General features: G+C 46.2%; 3 protein-coding genes across 3 annotated transcripts; 1 reads left to right on the top strand and 2 right to left on the bottom strand.

Moving 5' to 3' along the window:
* Window positions 1-764: 764 nt before the first annotated feature.
* On the top strand, window positions 765-4,081 carry N7462_002069 (cation-translocating P-type ATPase; the record flags this gene model as incomplete). Its single annotated transcript, XM_057073795.1, has 3 exons — window positions 765-1,010; window positions 1,094-1,359; window positions 1,435-4,081. The coding sequence occupies 3 exons, from the start codon at window positions 765-767 to the stop codon at window positions 4,079-4,081; spliced, it is 3,159 nt and encodes a 1,052-aa protein (XP_056937436.1).
* Window positions 4,082-10,414: 6,333 nt separating this feature from the next.
* N7462_002068 (uncharacterized protein) lies at window positions 10,415-10,774 on the bottom strand (the record flags this gene model as incomplete). The annotated part of the gene is made up of 1 exon (XM_057073794.1): window positions 10,415-10,774. The coding sequence occupies one exon, from the start codon at window positions 10,772-10,774 to the stop codon at window positions 10,415-10,417; it is 360 nt and encodes a 119-aa protein (XP_056937435.1).
* A 3,218-nt stretch (window positions 10,775-13,992) lies between these two features.
* On the bottom strand, window positions 13,993-16,449 carry N7462_002067 (uncharacterized protein; the record flags this gene model as incomplete). Its single annotated transcript, XM_057073793.1, has 1 exon — window positions 13,993-16,449. One exon carries the CDS (start codon window positions 16,447-16,449, stop codon window positions 13,993-13,995), a length of 2,457 nt encoding a protein of 818 aa, XP_056937434.1.
* Between the last annotated feature and the right edge of the window lie 2,920 nt (window positions 16,450-19,369).

Raw genomic sequence — 19,369 nt, 5'->3', positions numbered from 1 at the left:
TGAATCAATATACATAGGGTGAGAAAGATCTTTTTACACACTATAATCTCACTATATAACTTCCAATCTAGCTTATATCTTCTTCGTTCAGTAAGATTTGGCTGGCTTGGATAGATTTTAAATAGCTCTCGTTTTAGCATAAACTATGTAACCTTAATTGGATTTAAATTAGGCAAATAAGGGGGCTATTCTCTTCTTTCAACACTTTAATCATGGAGTTATAATTATATTCTGGTCTGGACGGTATTAGTAAGTAATAGGGTGGCCAGCTCGCTAGTGAATTACGTTATTGCATCGAAACTGTCCTTGGCGGTGTCTTGTAAGTTGGTATACTCCAGCTATGATCTAGTCAAAATGGAGAATATGCTTGGCTCCTTTGCCTCTATTGGACCTGTCCCATGCAAGACTTTTTGACCACTTCTATAATCTGCCAAGAATCGACGCACGTCTCTAGGCCAAGTGCTCAAATCATGCCCAGCTTCTCGGCGCCAAGTCCCCAATGTTCTCTCCTCCAACTATGACGCCCTGTGAACTGTTCGCCGTGGAAGTGGAGTATCGCCCAGACTGACGGCAGAAACCTGTGATGTCTTTACCAACGCTCTGGCGCGAGAGTGGGCCGCTAGCTTGGGGACTTAAGTAACCCCCGGCTCGTCCCCAGGGTTGCTTCTGATCAAATCTTCAACCAGTGGTCACTCTGAAGACAGACGTCCAAAGGTTTTTATCCTCACAGCCACAGCGAGCTACTCATTTAGTAGAAATCCCCAATGCCGGACGACAGGCCTTCAATTGTCCCCAAAGGCGTGCCGGTCGGTAGCCCGCTGAGCCAGCCAGCCCACACGCTCACTTGGGAAGCTGTGATTAAGGAACTTAGCACGGAACTGGATGAGGGTCTGGCTCCCGACGAAGCTAGTCGTCGTCTCCAGCGATATGGACCTAACAAGCTCGATGAAGGGGAAGGTGTGTCAGTGGTCAAGATTCTCGTGCGCCAGGTGGCCAACGCAATGATGCTAGTGAGGCACCCAATATGTTTTCCGAATTGATAGCTTCGGAGCTCTAGAATTTTCCGAAATCTGATCCAATTTGTTCGTTGCAGGTGCTGATTCTGGCCATGGCGGTCAGTTTCGGTATTCAATCCTGGATTGAAGGGGGAGTGATCTGCGCTGTCATCGTGCTAAACATCATTGTTGGTTTTTTTCAAGAGTTTGCCGCGGAGAAGACCATGGAGTCGTTGCATTCTTTGTCGTCGCCGACGGGGAGTGTCTCGAGAGGTGGTCACACGTTCTCGGTACCGTCTGCGGAGATCGTGCCCGGTGATATGGTTGAGCTGAGGACGGGAGATACCATTCCAGCGGACATTCGGTGAGTCTTTTGCCTCAGATACTTGTGATATCGATTATATTGAGCGAAGTGGTGATGTTTGGCTGACTATCATAGACTCGTCGAAGCGGTCAATTTCGAAACCGACGAAGCTCTCCTAACTGGCGAGTCTCTACCCGTCCAGAAGGAATGTGACTCGATATTCAAAGAGGACACTGGCCCCGGAGACCGTCTCAATATTGCCTATAGCTCGAGTACTGTGACTCGCGGTCGTGCACGCGGTGTGGTTGTCAGTACAGGCATGTCCACCGAGATTGGTTCGATTGCTCTCGCATTGCGGGCTAGCGACAGCAAACGTCGACCAGTCAAGCGCGGTTCCAGTGGCGAGACTAAGAAACGGTGGTACATCCAGGCCTGGACTCTCACGGGGACGGATTCTGTGGGACGATTCCTCGGCGTCAATGTCGGCACACCCTTACAACGGAAACTATCGAAATTAGCATGTTTCCTTTTTGGAATTGCTGTCCTATTTGCTATTGTTTGCATGGCTGCAAATCTCTTCAGCAGCAATACTGAAGTCATTATGTATGCCGTTGCTACTGGTATTAGTATGATTCCAGCATGCTTGGTTGTCGTGCTTACTATCACTATGGCGGTCGGTACTAAGCGCATGGTGGAACGGAATGTGATCGTCCGCAAATTAGATTCGTTGGAAGCCCTCGGTGCAGTCACAGATATTTGTTCTGATAAGACAGGCACATTGACTCAAGGAAAGATGGTCGTTAAAAAGGCATGGATTCCATCTTGTGGGACGTACTCCGTCGGCGCATCCAACGAGCCTTTTAATCCTACTCTTGGAGATGTGACTTTCACTCCTGTTCCTCCTTTGCAGTTTGATGAGGAGAAAGAAGGACCCGCCACAGAAAATGTGGAGAGTCTCGTCTTGGAAAATAGCCAGCTCGAACACTTCTTGGATGTTGCATCTATGGCTAACCTCTCTCATGTCTATAAGTCCGAAGCGGGTGAATGGCAAGCGAGAGGCGAGCCCACTGAAATTGCCATCCAAGTTTTTGCATCGAGGTTTAACTGGAATCGCGACCGGTGGTTGAAGGGAAGGGGCGTAGTATGGCATCAAAAGGCTGAGTTTCCATTCGACTCCACTGTCAAGAAAATGTCCGTCATCTTCAACAAAGTCACCCAGCAAGAGAATCGTACGATGGTGTTTACCAAGGGGGCAGTGGAGCGTATTGCTGATGCGTGTACCACTGTAATTTGGGACCACGATTCGTCTCTGCCCGTGCCAATGACTGAATTCCACCGCGAGCAAATCCTGCAGAACATGGAAGAGCTCGCCAAGATGGGACTTCGAGTATTGGCTTTGGCCCATCGACCGTACACTGATCAGCCACAAGTGCTTGAAAGCTCCGTTCTGGCACGTGAAGATGTCGAAAAAGATCTGTGCTTTCTAGGACTGATCGGCTTGTACGATCCGCCTCGGCCTGAAACCGCAGACTCGATTCAGGCTTGCTACCGGGCTGGTGTGGTTGTCCATATGGTGACTGGTGACCACCCCGGCACTGCGAAAGCAATTGCCCAGCAGGTGGGTATATTGCCTGCTGACTTTGGCACTGTGGCGAGTGATGTCGCGGACGCTATGGTTATGACTGCTAGCCAGTTTGACGGACTTGGTGATGAGCAGATAGATGCGCTTCCTACCCTACCTTTGGTCATTGCACGCTGTGCCCCACAGACCAAGGTGCGCATGATCGACGCCCTTCATCGACGCGGCCGGTTTGCAGCGATGACGGGAGATGGTGTGAATGATTCTCCGTCGCTTAAGCATGCTGACGTAGGTATTGCTATGGGACAGGCAGGGTCAGATGTGGCGAAAGATGCGTCAGACATTATCCTCATGGATGATAATTTTGCCTCGATCTTGAACGCTGTTGAAGAAGGTCGCCGTATCTTCGACAACATTCAGAAATTCGTGCTCCATCTGTTAGCCGAGAACATTGCTCAGGCCTGTACATTGCTTATCGGGTTGGCTTTCAAAGACGCCGATAATCAATCCGTCTTCCCTCTGGCGCCCGTGGAAATTCTCTGGATTATCATGATTACATCCGGTATGCCGGACATGGGTCTTGGTATGGAAGTGGCTGCCCCGGACATTATGAATCGTCCTCCCCAGAGCAAGCAAGGCATCTTCACCTGGGAGGTGATAGTCGACATCCTGGTGTATGGCCTATGGACCGCAGCACTCTGCCTGTCAGCCTTCTCGATCCGCGTGTGGGGATTCGGAGATGGCAACCTGGCTCGTGGCTGCAACAAAGAATGGTCTGAAGAGATTCAGGACTGTGAACTTGTCTTCCGAGCACGCGCCACCACCTTCGTGTGTCTGACGTGGTTCGCGCTTTTTCTGGCCTGGGAGATGGTGAACATGCGCCGCTCATTCTTCCGTATGCAACCGAAATCCAAGAAATACTTCACCCAGTGGATTCACGATGTTTGGCGCAACAAGTTCCTCTTCTGGTCCATCATGGCCGGGTGGATTACCACGTTCCCTATCCTTTACATCCCCGTGCTCAACGACGTCGTCTTCAAGCACAAGCCCATCACCTGGGAATGGGCCATCGTGGCCGTCGAGGCTGTGCTGTTCTTCATCGGCGTCGAAGCCTGGAAGTGGGCCAAGCGGGTGTTCTTTCGTCGCAGAGCCAGGAATCACCCGATGCCAACGGCGGTGGAAGGCTTACCTGAACAAGCCTAACGCATGCTTTCCCTGGCCCGACAACAAAACAGGGCTAGGGAACAAGCTACCACATGATCTCATAGCACGTAAGACCGGGACACACTGGAAGGAAATAAATGTAAACGCAGCAGAGAACCAGAGACTGGACATAGTCAGAATTTGGACGATGGACGGAGACTGGATTGTGAAGGGTGGGGCTCATGGTGGTTGATGCAGGATCGATCTACCTTTGGTATTACTCGTTTCCTCAGCAAAATCCCAGATGCGATAATTTAGGTAGAATTAGAGGCCATAAAATGCCAAATTCTACCCTCATTTGATGGTGTTCTCATTCCGAGCTTTGTAAGGTTCAAAGAAACCAGATATTCATTGGAGCCAAACTGGATGGCCACGAAGGTCAACAACCCATAGTACTCAAGGGTAACGAATGGCGGCCTTCGGCTTCCTTTGCCTTTTCCTTATGCGAGGATGCCCTTCTCGAGGCAAGCTTGCACCATTTATCCCAAAAAAGGCTGCCACTTCATTCAGTTATGTCTCTCATCAGGCATGCCAGGTGGTATATTTTGATATTCTCTGGAGCTTTCTACCCTGGCGAGGCAAACCCATCTACAATACTTACATGTACCAGGGACTGTTTGCTAGAATGGTTTATAGAAATACCAGTTATTCTGGCAGGGTATAAGAGCTTAGCAGAGATCAAATATGAAAGCAGACATACTTCTATGCTCTCATCCCACCCTATTCCAGTCTCCCTGGACTGTCCCCTTTGTCCCTAATTAATTCATTTTCATCACCTAGCCCTCAGCTCTTTGCTCAACCGACGTTGCGAATCTAGCGACTGGTCTGGCGACTTGAAAATATCTGAATACAGATCAATACTTCGACCTCTTGTGCATCTTATCATCTGTTGAGCGAGGAGTGCCTGCCTTCACGGAACGCTCCTTTCACACTTTCTCTAGTCCGTGGGTCTCGTTCGACGTACACAAATTACCAGACAAGAAGAGCCCAGAAGAAGCTATCGACAGTTCAACGCCCGTTCAAAATGAGAGAGCGGTGAAGGATTCCATACAGGCTGTTTCCCCACTACACTATGTACTACCGAAACAGGGTCAAGTTGTAGAGAAATTTGACATGTCACTAAGGAGATAGAGATGGAGGAGGAGTGGGGAGCTTTGGGATCCGAATCATTTGCAAAAAAAATGTCTCGAGAGTGGAGCTGACAAGCGAGCGGGCGAAAACTAGCGAGAAGGATAAGAGTGGGAACGAAGTTATACAGAACAATGCAATGCCAAGCATAGGAACATATGCTGGACTATTGTTTTAATCATAATGTCATATATGAAATCAAACTTCATCCAAGAATCCGATATGGTGTAGTGGCTAACATCGCCGTCTCTCACACGGCAGCCGGGGGTTCGATTCCCCCTATCGGAGTTTTCTTTTTTGTCTTTTTCTTTTCAGGATCATGAATCTTTTGTTCCCGAACCGCATTACCCGTAGACGAATACAAATATGTATAAAACTGAGTTCTTTTGTATCATTCATCAGGAGCATCCATAAATGGTTGAAAATGTCGAGTCCGAGAAAAAATATTCAGGAATCCTCCGTCCAGTGATCAACAAGTTGGTTAAAGTTCGTGAGAGATCTATCTCAATGGACTTTTCTCGGATTTGATATGTTCCTTTAGAGCCAAGCCATATTTATAGGAGATAAGTCGTCATAATATAAACGACTGATATACCGAAGCTGGTTTACAAGAAGAACTCACGAAAGACGTCATAATAGTGAGTCTCAAGCTGATCCTGAATAGAAAAAGACAAAAAAGAAAACTCCGATAGGGGGAATCGAACCCCCGGCTGCCGTGTGAGAGACGGCGATGTTAGCCACTACACCATATCGGAATGTTATATAAACTGAGTTATTGTAAATTAATTTATGAACCTTGCCGTCTCGCGTCACGTTATCTCCGATGCTCTGCCGTGCGTCGTTCTACATAATTTCCCTCCCACCCCCTGCACCTCTCGCCATTTTTCGCCCGCGCCTCACAGTTGAGGCACTTTTGCTATTGATCCGGATCGCCGAGTTCCGCCACCTCCTGTGTTGCCAGCGCGCACCGCGAGGCTATCTGCGGCCCTCTGCACTATCGGGCACAAATCGAGCGCGAGCGTGTTGAGAGACCTAGCCGGTCACCTTTATATCGTTATACGGAGGAACATAGTTTGATCAGCGAGAGTTGATAAAATGATGATAGGTACGGATATCTTCAAGACTGAGCAATCTAAGGGAGGTCGAGTTATATCATACTTTTTCGGTAGTCTGGAGCACTATTCTATTAGAAAACTGCTTCAGAATCAGTATTTCTTTGAGACAGGCCTTAATTCTGACTTCTATTGTATGAAATTAAGAAAGCGTAGATTATCGTATAGAATAGCGGATAATTCGACCTGAATCGAATGCTCATATGTTGACTCGGATATTGTCATATGATATTGCAACATGAAGCTATTCCCAACTTCACGCCTCAGGTGTCAGTTCGACACCTTATCGGTCAGGCTTCGTTATGACAGCCCCACTTCTCCCCAACATGGATGCATGACCTACAAGGCCCTGAGGGTTCGGTGCCCTTCCATTAGGGATTCGTGAACCCCTCTTCCCTGTAGCCTTTGCTTACCTCTGATTACATGTGGGCCACGTCAGACCGCATGTTGTAATGTGATCCATCGTCTTTGTTTTGGTCATGTGGGAAAGTGTTGAAGCTTGTACATAAATTGAGGATTATGAAGAGATCCGGGAGAGATCCATGATAGCAAGAAACAGTGTTTTGCTTTCCTTATTTGACGTTTATCTTCCTACCTAGTCGACAAGCTTTCTACCTTGTACAAGTAGTTATTCCCTAACAAACACGTTACCTTCCTATTCAATGCGGCAGCGGTGTAGGTGGGCGGAGACACTGCTAGTAACCTTAGAGTACAAAATTCCCGAAGTAGCTGACCCGCTCACAAACTTAGCCTAGTACCTCTTTTAAGCTTTGATTCGACCTCTTAATCATCTATCACCTGAATAAAATATTTCTGTCCCTTTTATTACCTCTATCCCCGACTATCTCTTTATTTCTCTACCTCCCTTACTCCTCTATATTCCGCGCTCACTTCTTATATCTGAAGCTTTAAGAGACTACTTTATTATATCGCTATTTTCAGAATGCCTCCTTCTCCACGAGCGTTGTTTCGTAATGCGGCACTTTTCGCCTGTGTTTACGGTTATTTTTATTCTGCAAAATCTCAGAGATTGTCTGACGAGTATTTTCGAAGACTAGATATTCTCGAAGATGATATGGCCCAGTTGAAGCTCTCTCAAGATGGAAAATATACGCCGAAGTCGCAAGAAAAATCTTATTCCTCTCTTTATCTGTCTTAGAGAGATATTGATATGGGATCAATATTTTTATTTGTTTTTACTATGTTTACGTTATTTTCAAGGAGCGGATCTCGTCCGCTAGCGTAGCTATATTGCTTGTTTGATTTTGCAGTTTTGAATTTGGACTTCCGCGTTATTATATCAAAGAGAAACACAGAAGAGATAGTATGCAATTTTTTCCCTTAATCCTAAACAATCGGAATTGCTCGTATCCAATTCTTGAGCACACCACCGCTGGCTAGCGCTGTAAACTTGCTAATAGCCTATGATATTAGTCGCTATCTTTCTGTCATATGATATTACAACATGAAGCTATTCCCAACTTCACGCCTCAGGTGTCAACTCGACACCTTATCGGTCAGGCTTCGGCATGACAGCCCTACGTCTCCCCAACAAGGATGCATGACCTACAAGACCCTAAGGGTTCGGTGCCCTTCCATTAGGGATTCGTGGACCCCTCTTCTCTGTAGCCTTTGCTTATCTATGACACATAGGGGCCACGTCAGACCGCATGTTATAATGTGATCCATCGTCTTTGCTTGGTTATGTGGGAAAAGTGTTGAAGCTTGTACATAAATTGAGGATTATGGAGAGATCCATGATAGCAAGAAACAGTGTTTTGCTTTCCTTACTTGACGTTTATCTTCCTACCTAGTCGACAGGCTTTCTACCCTGTACAAGTAGTTATTCTCTAACACTTTCATTTTGCTTAGTTCTAAGCCTCCCTTCGCTATAGAGTAGCTATTTATGTTCATAAAATAGTCCACTTGGGGAGACTTTATTTAATTTGAACCTAGGGTTGACTAGGCTATATTTTTGTAATATTACCTAATATATAACTATGAGATTGGGCACGGTCGCTATAGATATAGTCTCTGCTGGCCAGACAGATAGAAATCAACTTCTCATCATTCAACGCTTTATTCAACACCTTCGCCGCCACCGCAAACTACTATATCTTCTTCTAGTATCGACTAATCGCCACCTAGATCTATACAGGATCTAGAGAAGAATCAAAAGAAGATTACTAGATATCAACAAGAAGATCTTATACCAAGGTAGCAACGTAATCTTGATCGCCTATTTCATCATAACAAGATTGCTATAGAGAACCTAAATCTAGCGAACGATACTATTCGCAAGATTAGGGAAGCTCAACAACCACTACAGCGCCTAATCACTAAGCGCCAGGTTAAAACACCCGCTTAGCAAAACAGGGGTACTCTCTATTAGAGATGCAAATCGTTCTATTGCTAAAAGAAACGAGAAGGAAGCGGAGGCAGAGCGGAAGCGGGTGAGGAAGCAGTGGAAGAAAGCGCATGGAATATCACCACCACCAGAACTTACACAGGAATCCCAGGCATCATTAGATAGAGCAGAGGAAGCACGTCAGAACGGGCAGGTTTTCTTCATAGATACTAGTGGGATGCAGCGGTAGATAGGAGAAATAGGAAAAAATGACGGTTTGACTGTGGGTGACGGTCTGAGTGGGGGTAGGCGGAGACACAGCTAGTAAGTTTAAAGTAGAAAATTCCCGAAGTAGCTGACCCGCTTACAAACTTAGCCTAGTACGCCTTTTAGTTAAGTAGTGATTCGACCGTTCAATCATCGATTACCTAAACAAAATATTTCTATTCCTTTTGTCACTCCTACCCCCGATCATCTCTTTCCTTCTCCTCCTCCCTCACTCCTCTTTAATGCTCCGCGCTCACTTCATATTTACTGAAGCTTTAAGAGACTACTTTATCTTATCACTATTTTCAGAATGCCTCCCTCTCCAGCACGAGCCTTGTTTCATGATGGAGCACTTCTCGCCTGTGTTTTGGGTATTTTCGTTAGTGCAAAAGCTCAGACTGTGTCTGAAGAGTGTTTTCAAAGACTAGATATCCTCGAAGATGATATGGCCCAGTTAAAACTCTCTCAAGATCGGAAATATACGCCGAAGTCGCAAGAGAAATCTAATCTCTCTCCTCATCTGTCTTAAAGAGATGTTGATACTAGCTTGACCGGCCTTCTAGGATCAATATTTTTAATTGCTTTTACTATCTTCCGTCATTCCTAAGAGGCGAAATTCGTGCTAGGAATAGCTTTATTGCTTGTTTGATTTATACAATTTTGAATTTGGACTTCCGCGTTATTATATCAAAGAGAAATACGGAAGAAATAGTATACAATTTTTTTCCCTTAATCCTAAATAATCGGAATTGCTTATATCTAATTCTTAAGCACACCACCGCTGGCTAGCGCTCTAAACTTGCTAATGGCCTATGATGTTAGTCGTCATCTTTTATTTTGCTTGGTTCTAAGCCTCCCTTCGCTATAGAGTGGCTATTTATGTCATGAAATAGTCCGCTTGGGGAGTCTTTATTTGATTTGAACCTAGGGCTGACTAGGCTATATTCTTGTAATATTACCTGATACATAACTAGTGTAATAGGGAATCTACTAACTCGGGAACGCTCTGATTGGTGTGGATGAAATTGGGCACGGTCGCTATAGATATAGTCTCTGCTGGCCAGACAGATAGAAATCAACTTCTCATCCTCCCCTTTTTGATATTCGAATTCCGGTTTCCTTACTGAGAGGTCCTGCATTGAGTAGTGGTGTGTGGTGGTTTGGTGGTTGATTTGATGATCCTATCGACCTCTTCCCCTCTAGCAGATCTGGTCTTGAGCCTCCCCCAGTTCATTAGTTACTACGAGTTTATCGTCGGCTTAAGAATTATCATATTGATTTTTCGTCCTCGGATCTGGGGCCTACACAGAAGCTTGGGAACTATTTTAATTGAGACCTAATCATGTCCTTGTAGAGAGCGCAACCGGCCATGCCTTCTACCTACCTTCTTAGAAGTTGAACGCCGCGCCTGCCCTATAGATATTTTGGAAGAGATAAAACACAGATCCTCAACCCATGAAGCCTCTCTTCTTTCTCTCCTCAAGAATTTGAATCGTTAAATATGCCATTTAATTCTTTTCGTCTTTCCCAAGCGCTGAAACGCTTTTTCAACAATCCCGCGCCCCCTTCGTGGGCATCGGCGGCTTTCAGCGGCATGGCCGTGCTCGAGCGGAGAAGCAAAGAGCGGAAGAGGGAGCGAGCTGAACGCGGCCAGCCTCTAAACATCCCGCTGATAGCTCCGATAGCTCGCAGACGGCCATGGAGTGATTCAAGGGCAGAAGAGTTGGTGGAGTTGATGCTGCTATCTTGAATGAGTTCGTTGAGTGTGAGCAACCACTCAATTGGGCTTGCGATTAAGGCGATTGCAGGAGCCATAGGGGCCTGCATTCCGGTGGACATCGCCGCTCGCTTGTGACGGCGGTTGCAGGAGCCATAGGGGCCTGTTTCTCGGCTGATCAAGTTCGATGAAGGCTCAAAAGCGATTTGTTGCTCAGCGCCTCGCGATATATTGCTTCCCCCCCCTTTCTTTCGCTTTTTTTCGCTATATTTATTAACACTAAAAAAGAAAAAGAAAAGAAAAGAAAATCCCGGTGCTCGGTGGTTGGGTGGTTGGGTCGGGCCTGGGAATCTGGAAAAGAATCACATAAAGGCGAGTACATCCTGCAGTTTGGCCACGATCGTTACATAGCTAACTATGATCACATATCCTCTCTTCTAGAGCATTCAAAGCCGTTTCTTCCATTTCAGTGTGTACTGGCCTTCGCTTTCTTGTTCAATCTTACTTCATCACCGGACACAGATCAACACGGTCTGCATTGGCCACATTGAGCACCGTCAGTCCACAGGAAAGCCGGCCAGAGCAGTCAGTATCGGTCGCTCTATATTCAACGTGTTCAGACTGTACCTGTTCTTGCCTTCTCGTTCCCAAACGTCCATAATTTTGTTTCACGCTTGCATCTTGTCCGACTTGGTGTGAACTAGACAAAAAGCAAAGCTGAATGAAGAGGTTTATCTTCGGCAGAACACAGTTGCCTGTTCCATGGGGGCTCGGACAAATATGAGCCAGAACCAACTGACGGACTACGACACGGCCGTGTCGAACTCGCAAGCTATTTATTACATGGCAACATGTATGATTCAAACCGGTGTCCTCCACCGGTTCCGTCAAGTCAAAGCCGACTCCGATTCCAAGAACTAAGCTAAGGGAGATCCGAAAATCGACACGCTGAAAGTATCCGGCGAAATGATTAGCATAAGAAAGACTTTAGGTGTCAGGAACGCCATCCCTAACGCTCGCCGAAAACTTACGCGGCCGCAATTTTACGATACGGAAACGAATCAAATAAAGCGAGGCCTGCCTCGCTGGCACATCGGAGAAGGAGATGATACTGAGGTAGTGGTGATATATGGACTTAGGAGCATGGCGATGTGGTGCCATATGCTGTAACCAACCGAGGTGCCTGTTGAAGTGAAGAAGTTCTGAGAATGCGCGTGTGTGATTACATGTTTTTGTACAGCAAATTGCTATTTACTTTTGAATTTGACATGCTATCTGCTTGGGATGGCGTTAGGAACAGCCTGTGCTTTCACTATAAGGAGCGCACAATAAACATCACGGTACGATTCAGGCTGCATTGTGTCCATGGAGCTTTACCTTGACCTGTTCTACGGAGCCAGCTTCTATAGACCTAGGCCTCTATACATGTTGTCAATCAGAAAGAATACTGTATCACACCGTATAGGCACAAAAAGTGTGTTCACACTTTTTGTGGTCTAGCGGTCATTTTAGTTCGACACATCTTATTAGCAGAATGACAGTGGGAATCAAATTATATATTCCAACTCATTATGGATTCTAACCCCTATATCCAATTAGCAGGTTTTAACACCTTCGGAATTAGTAAGAAGGTTTGGACTATTTTAAAGCCTGATCGGAGATAACTTGAAAGAGTAAGATCACCTCTTTAAAAGCGACTTATGTCAGGAGGAAAGGTAGCAATAATACCACGAGAACCAATATATTCTAATATATGTTCAACGAATATAAGGATACTCGATTCCCTATAGGTTTTATATAGTATCTCGGGTACACCTAGAGTCCAGCGTCGCAACACGCTAGTCATAGAGGTAGGAGATATTCAATCCTGCTCACTAGGAGAACTTGATTATTTAGACATCATCACATTCAGATCACGATACTATTAGATCCTATCTTTTACTAGTCCATACTATATCCTACTATATTGACAACTTATAATAGAGCCGCTGCGATATAAAGGCCATAGCGTGCATCGAGGCTAAACTGAATTTAGCGGTCGGACCTGACCTCAACATACTACGATGGTTCCCCAAGTGGATCAGCGGTTATGCCTCACCTAGGTTAACTCGCCACCGTTTTTGTTCAAAAAGGCCACGACAAATCGAGGCCATTTCGCCGTCACCCCGAATTACACCATATCGGATTCTTGGATGAAGTGTGATTTCATATATGACATTATGACTAAAACATCAGCAAAACCAACGCACTTGGGTAGGTAGATTTCAGGATTTCCAATCTTTCTCGCCTTTTCATAGTATCCTGTTGGGTATACATGCATCTCGCTACCAGTGACCCATTTTTACTATTAGCCCGGGTGACTAAGCCCCGGGATACACAATTTTGGTTCTTCGCACGACTTCTGATTTGTTGTATCCCCCGGTCACCTATAGGTACATCATTGTGCCTTATTTCCACAAAATAGGACATTACCTACAACAGTGTTTGTTTCTTGGGCGATCCAAAGTCTGGATCAACGACTTAAAGCTTCTCTACTATGGTCTTGTCTACTTACCTTGAATTCTAGCGCTCGTTACCCCTTACCTGGACTAGCGTTCCTATATCTTGCCATTTTTGGCGCCTGTATAATTGCTTTAATATCCTCGGTTTAGATCCTGATCGCGACTTCCTTTTTCTAGGCTCACTATATTATGGTAAGGGCTACAGCTCTGATAACTAAATCCGTGTTGTGGTAGTTAGTGTTGTTGGTTAGTTGAAGAGTTGTTGACATTATATATCAGTTTCAATCTATATATAAACATCGCATCCATGGCAAAACCCTCGATAACAACCAGTACTATCAAAAGTTTAAGAATATTATCCCGCCGCCAACCAACCCGCCACCGTCGTAATTCATTCTAAAATAGAAAGAGTAACAGAGTAGTAACCTATTCAATGGTCGTATGCAACACAGGCGACGTTGTTGCTTATGATATTTTCAGACAGTCCTGATACTTATGGGAATAAGGTAAGGATTTAGGGATTCGTGCCGATCTATCGTTTCCATTCCTAAGGGATATAGGATTCGTATGATCTATGTAGATACCTCGTGAGGCATATATCCATCGATGAATTTCCTCTTGTTATAATTTTAGTTTTCATCCACGGAGTGAATCATTTAATAATAGTAAAGTCTATTCAAGGACTACTTACTAGACTCGTATTTTGAGAACCCTGGAGGGCTTAGTTTTCCCTGGCAATTTGTTCTGTTTTTTGAAAGGAATAGAATAATGAAGAGAAAGATTTTATTAAGGCAGGGTCTATGAATGAAGTTTATATATGTGGATAAATCAGATTATAATCACAGAAGGACAGCCGCCATCATTAGCACAGCAACTCCTATAAAGTGAGTAATCGACCACCGGTTCATATCAGCCGCGCCGGTAAACAGTGCGCCTGCAGCATCGGTGGTCATGCTTGCGCTGGGAATGAAGCTCGAGGAGGTCTTCAATGGTGCGACTGAAGTGTGCAAGCCAGAATAGTGAGCAGCAGGTTTGGTGCTTCCGGGGCGAACTGGCGAAGATGAACTGCTAAACGAATTGACGGGGACACTTTGAGAAATAGAAGATGAATCTGATATCTCAGTAGTAATACCCGCAGTCTCAATGCTAGAATTAGATTCAACTATGAGTGATCCATGGTTGGAAATGGAGCCAGCTGTGTTGATCTCAACTGCGCCAACGTCCTGAGAGCTAGATGCAATCAAGGTAGTCGATGCAGTGTTTGTCGGCAACTTTCCTACGGCCTCAACACCATTGGGCACGCTGGTAGGAGAGACAAGGAAGGTCTCAGTAGTGACATAAACAGTCTGTGCGGATGCCTCACAAGAAGCCATTGCCGATGGACAAGCAGTGACAGTGGAAATCCGTGTGCTGAAAGCTGACGAGGAGGTGTAATATTCGACTGTATTGCTGGTTTCAACATCAATGGTGGTAGAAGTTGAACTAGCACCAGGGTAGTTTGAATTATCTATCGAGGTAGCGGCTGCAAGCTCTGCTACAGGGCAAACAGTGGTAGAAACCACGATAGTCTCCGTTGTGACATAAGTGCTTTTCTTGGAAGCAGGGCAGTCGGTTATGCTGGAGGGGCAAGCTGTGATAGTTGCGGTTCTGGTTGAAAGAATGGTAGAAGTAGTCAGCTCTTCTTGCGAAGACTGGCTGCTCTGTGCTGCACCACTATTGCCTTCAGGGGCAGCAGTGGTTGTCGCATGCGATTCTTCAGTAACAGGGCAAACGGTCGTCGAGACAACCAGGGTCTCTGTGGTGACAAATGTAGTCTTGGCCGAGACCGGGCAGTTCGTCACAGTAGAGGGACAAGCTGTGATAGTCGCAGTTCTGGTGGAGAGAATCGTAGAGGTGGTGGATTTCTCTTGAGTCGGGGAGCCGCCGCTGTGTTCGGTACCACCATTGCCACTATTAGAGCCCTTGCCAGGCTGAGAGCCGTTGCCGTTATTATTGCCAGAAGGATGGCCATTGCTAGAAGGATGGCCGCTCCCAGAGTGAGAACCGTTACCAGCCTGAGCACCGTTACCATTGCCAGAATGAGGACCGCTGCCAGAATGAGGACCGTTGCCAGAATGAGGACCATTGCCAGAATGAGGACCGCTGCCAGAATGAGGACCGTTGCCAGAATGAGGACCATTGCCAGAATGAGGACCGCTGCCAGAATGAGGACCGTTGCCAGAATGAGGACCATTGCCGAAGTGAGGGCCGCTGCTAGGGTAAGGATGGCCGGTATGGACCCGAGAAGATGGCAGAAGAGGTGTTGATGTCGGTGTGTTCTTAGCAACTGAAGCCAACGAAGAGCGATATGGAGTCGAAGAGCGGATAGCCGAGCCAGCTACAGAGCTTGGGATAGCTTGCGAGTGTAGTGGGCTTATGCTCGAGCTTGGTACGGCAGATCGCACATGAGTTTGCGACCGTGTCTGAGGAACGGACACAATGCCCGCGGATGACGATGCACGGGACTGGGGTGAGACGCTTGATGGACTGTGCATCACGGAGCTGGGGCTTACCACAACATGAGAACTGGAGGGCGTGATGATGCTTGGGGTTGAGCTCAAACTCGCCGTAACAGATAAAGGAATGGAAGAGGAATGGATGGAGGCACTTGGGGTGGCGACAGACGGCGTTGAGGTCGGGGTTGATGAGACTGAGACAGTCACCGTATAGGTGGTCATAACTTCAGTGGTGGAATATTGTGTCATATAACTTGTTTCAACGTCGGTGGTGGTGATTGTGCAAGGGTTGGTGGTAAAGGACGCGATGGCTTGATAGCCTGAAGCCGAAACAAACTGCGCGTTTGTGTTCCAGAGGTAGGCACAGGAGCTTGATGCAGGGTTGTAAGCGACATTATTGCACAGTCCACTGAAGATATGACAGTAGACCCAGCAGCTATTGATATTGGCCTGGCGTGAGTAAACGTTCATAACGGCTCTGGTAGCTAGAGGGTTTCCAGTAACGGTCGAGTCACATCGTTCTTGATAGTATGTGCCACCTGAGGACCACACATAGTCCGAGCACTGGTTACCAGAGCCAAGAGAGCTTGCACTAGCAGTACAAGTAGTCGTCGTGATGACATTTGAGTAGGTAACTGGAACAACGTTCGTCACGGTGCTGGCATAGGACGACGTGACTGTGGACAACGACACGCTCTCAGTCGCAGTGGCCGCAGGTACCGGGAGGTGGAGAGTGGATGCCAAACTGACTGGGGCCAAAGCACACAGAAGAGTCCATTTGTGGCCTGTAGATAGCTTCATTGTAAGGGAGAGAACAGGGCGAATGGGCCCTCGGTCGATATTAAAGAATGGTATCGCCGAACGAAGTCGAAGGATGAAGGATGAAGATCGATATAAAAGAGTGAATATCGAGGGATATGAGTAAACATCAATTGAAAGAGCGGCAATCCCTAGAAGATTTCGTTCAGTGGACTCAGATTTGGAACATTGGGGTTATATGGATCCCGCTTGCAAGTGGAGATGGGAAGAGAGCGCTCGGGTCCAAGAGCCTCGTGAGGTTCCGTCGGGCGCTCCGAACTGGATCTAGGAGGTTCGACTACTACTAAAGGGGATGGTTGACAAACCATCCGGCTACAGCTGGGTTGGTATACAGTAATCAGCTCAAGCGAGGACAAAAGCGTTAGAAAGCCCCACCCATCGCCTATTTTATCTGGTGGCGGAATCCAGACACACAGTGTGGAGACATGGTTCTCTGCAGATCGATCGCAATTTCGATCCAGTCCCTACGAGTCAAGAATGCGCAATTGTCGCTAAAGCTTGAAAAACCTCACCCGTTCGAAATCGGATTGTAGAAGTATCGGCCAAAGGCAGAGTAGATATCGGGAAGTTCTCGGTCATACAGGGAAATAGGGAAACAGGGAAACAAAGAAATTAGCGGCAAGCCACCGCCACCAAAACAATAGTCAGTCCTTGAGGCGAGAATTTCTCCGTGGTGTGCAGGATTCGACTGAAAGCCCACTTTCTCATTGTGAAAATATAACGGCAAACCCCGAACCTCGAGACCTGTGGTCGGCTGAATCTACCCTCAAGTTGCACGGGGGGCGAAGCACTAATGCCGTAGTGTTCGAGGGAATATCCTGACCTGCTTTGTTTACTCCGTACATTTTATGTGAACCTGAATATGAAGCTCATGCGTAGGCATTTTTTCTCTCCGTTTATTCATCGGCTAGAAAGAGATCAGCTTCAAGGCTTAGGAAACACAGTACTGCGACCTCAGTATGATAACTGTCCAGAGCAGTCGTAAGAGCCACCATGCTGGAAGAATCCTACAAAAACAAAAACAAAACAGAGTATTTCTTAGTAATTCAAGGAACACAGAATCATCGTGGTATGTCTATTTCCCGTGGGGTTTCTACCCGCTAGGAATCCTAATGAAATGGGAAGTCCGCCTAGAAGATTTGGGGGCTAATAATAGGCCTCCTACTATGACGTAGCTCAATTGAAGCTAGCAGTATCTAGTCGTAGCTATAAGGCCATCGGTAACGTGAGAGCACAGCTAGTTTCGAAAGGTATTTCAAATATTCCGCATTTTGTCTCTCGTCGGCTTCGACAGATCAGCCGTGACTGTATGGTCAGGGTTTTGAATAAACAGATTTCAATCAAGGAACATCTCATATTTTGCAGTTGACCACTTCAGAAAGAACAGGTATGGGTAGAGAAGGTGAGGTGGGTTACTAATCGCTCCTCAAGGGCGAATGCAGCCTTTTAAATCCCATTTATGACAGCTGTTTGGGACCGCTCATAGTTCCCTTCCAGGAGCGCCGCGCGTGATTGGCCACGGCGGCCAGGTAGAAACACCACGGTTTTCGATCCTAAGGGCACGTCACATCGTCGCCGTTCCATCGCCATCATCACCTCCATTTACACCATATCGGATGCTTGGTTGAATTGTAATATAATCTATGGCACTATGATTAGTGATAGCCATGAAGGGAACTCGTGGTGAAGGATCACCACCGTACGTTATGTCCGCAGTAGTCGTCGGTCCCGAATCTGCATGAAAATACAATGATTCGAGAGTTGCCATTCTCGTCAGCTCATCCTGTTTATTTCCACGTCGTTTTCGCTGAGAATATCTTCACTGTGTGTCTCAAGTGCAGCAGGCCAAGACTGGGCCTATTATACCTCGATTGCGTGGATACTTGAAGAACTTAATATGGAGAATTGGCGCTTAAGTGGATGTGGCGTTGTGCGAAATTTTGCAATATGTTATTTCTGTTCCGTGCTCTGCTTCTAATCGTAAAGCAACAATAATCATTCATCCAATCAGACCTTTCTACGACATTAGACTCTTATATTAATACCCTTCAAGCAGCAATTTCGAAGATAGTAGCAGAATGGACCCAATGTTTTTCATTATCAACCTCAAGGTGTGGAGATTTACTGATATCTCAATTGAGATATATGACTCATGTTGTGTCCTGTAAATTAGATTTGCTTTCAAAGAGGGACTCTTCTGGAACTCACAGGTGCATAAAGCTGGCAAGAATTAACGATCAGTCAAATTTTGTATGTGGTCATAAATTTTTGTCTCAGGTCATTCACTACTTGGATTGGTGGGCTCGTGGAATCTTCGCCCTGGTCGTCCATTTTCGTGTATTCCTGGATAAAGTTGTATCCTATAGTCACATCACATTCCCATCTTCACTGAGCAAGGGCAATGATTATTTTCAATTTAGTTCTATTCTAGCCGAATACCTCAATATGCTCGGCTACTGGCTTGTTTCAGCTCCTCGATAGGAGAATATTCGGCTAGCCATTCGCCAGTCTGCTCTATATTGATTTTCATCCTTTGGTTATACTTTCACGGAATCTTGGAAGTAAGCACGCATATCAATCTGTACAAAATAAATTCAATTTATATCAGAAATACAGTTTATTACAGCTAATTATCTTATACACTTCCTGATAATACTGAGCTCAATGCCTCACGGCACTGGGCTATAGCTTGTGGTCCCTTTTCCAATAGAACCTCAAGCACAAAACAACTCCATGTGCTTTCTTTTCCGTTGTGAATCGGCTCCTGCTGTCCATTAGATTATAACTTTATGAAGACTTTAACCCGCACACTCAAGCGTATTCGCCCTAATCTCCGAACAATGACCCAATGACCCCGCCGTGTATCTGCCTTGAGGCCAACACACTAGCGCTGAAAGCCTTG

Source organism: Penicillium macrosclerotiorum (genome assembly GCF_028827735.1).
Source record: "Penicillium macrosclerotiorum strain IBT 26536 chromosome Unknown utg000002l_segment0_segment0, whole genome shotgun sequence".
In the NCBI taxonomy this organism is placed as follows: domain Eukaryota; kingdom Fungi; phylum Ascomycota; class Eurotiomycetes; order Eurotiales; family Aspergillaceae; genus Penicillium; species Penicillium macrosclerotiorum.
Note: the sequence above shows the minus strand (reverse complement) of the source record. Positions and strands in the feature narration are given on the sequence as shown.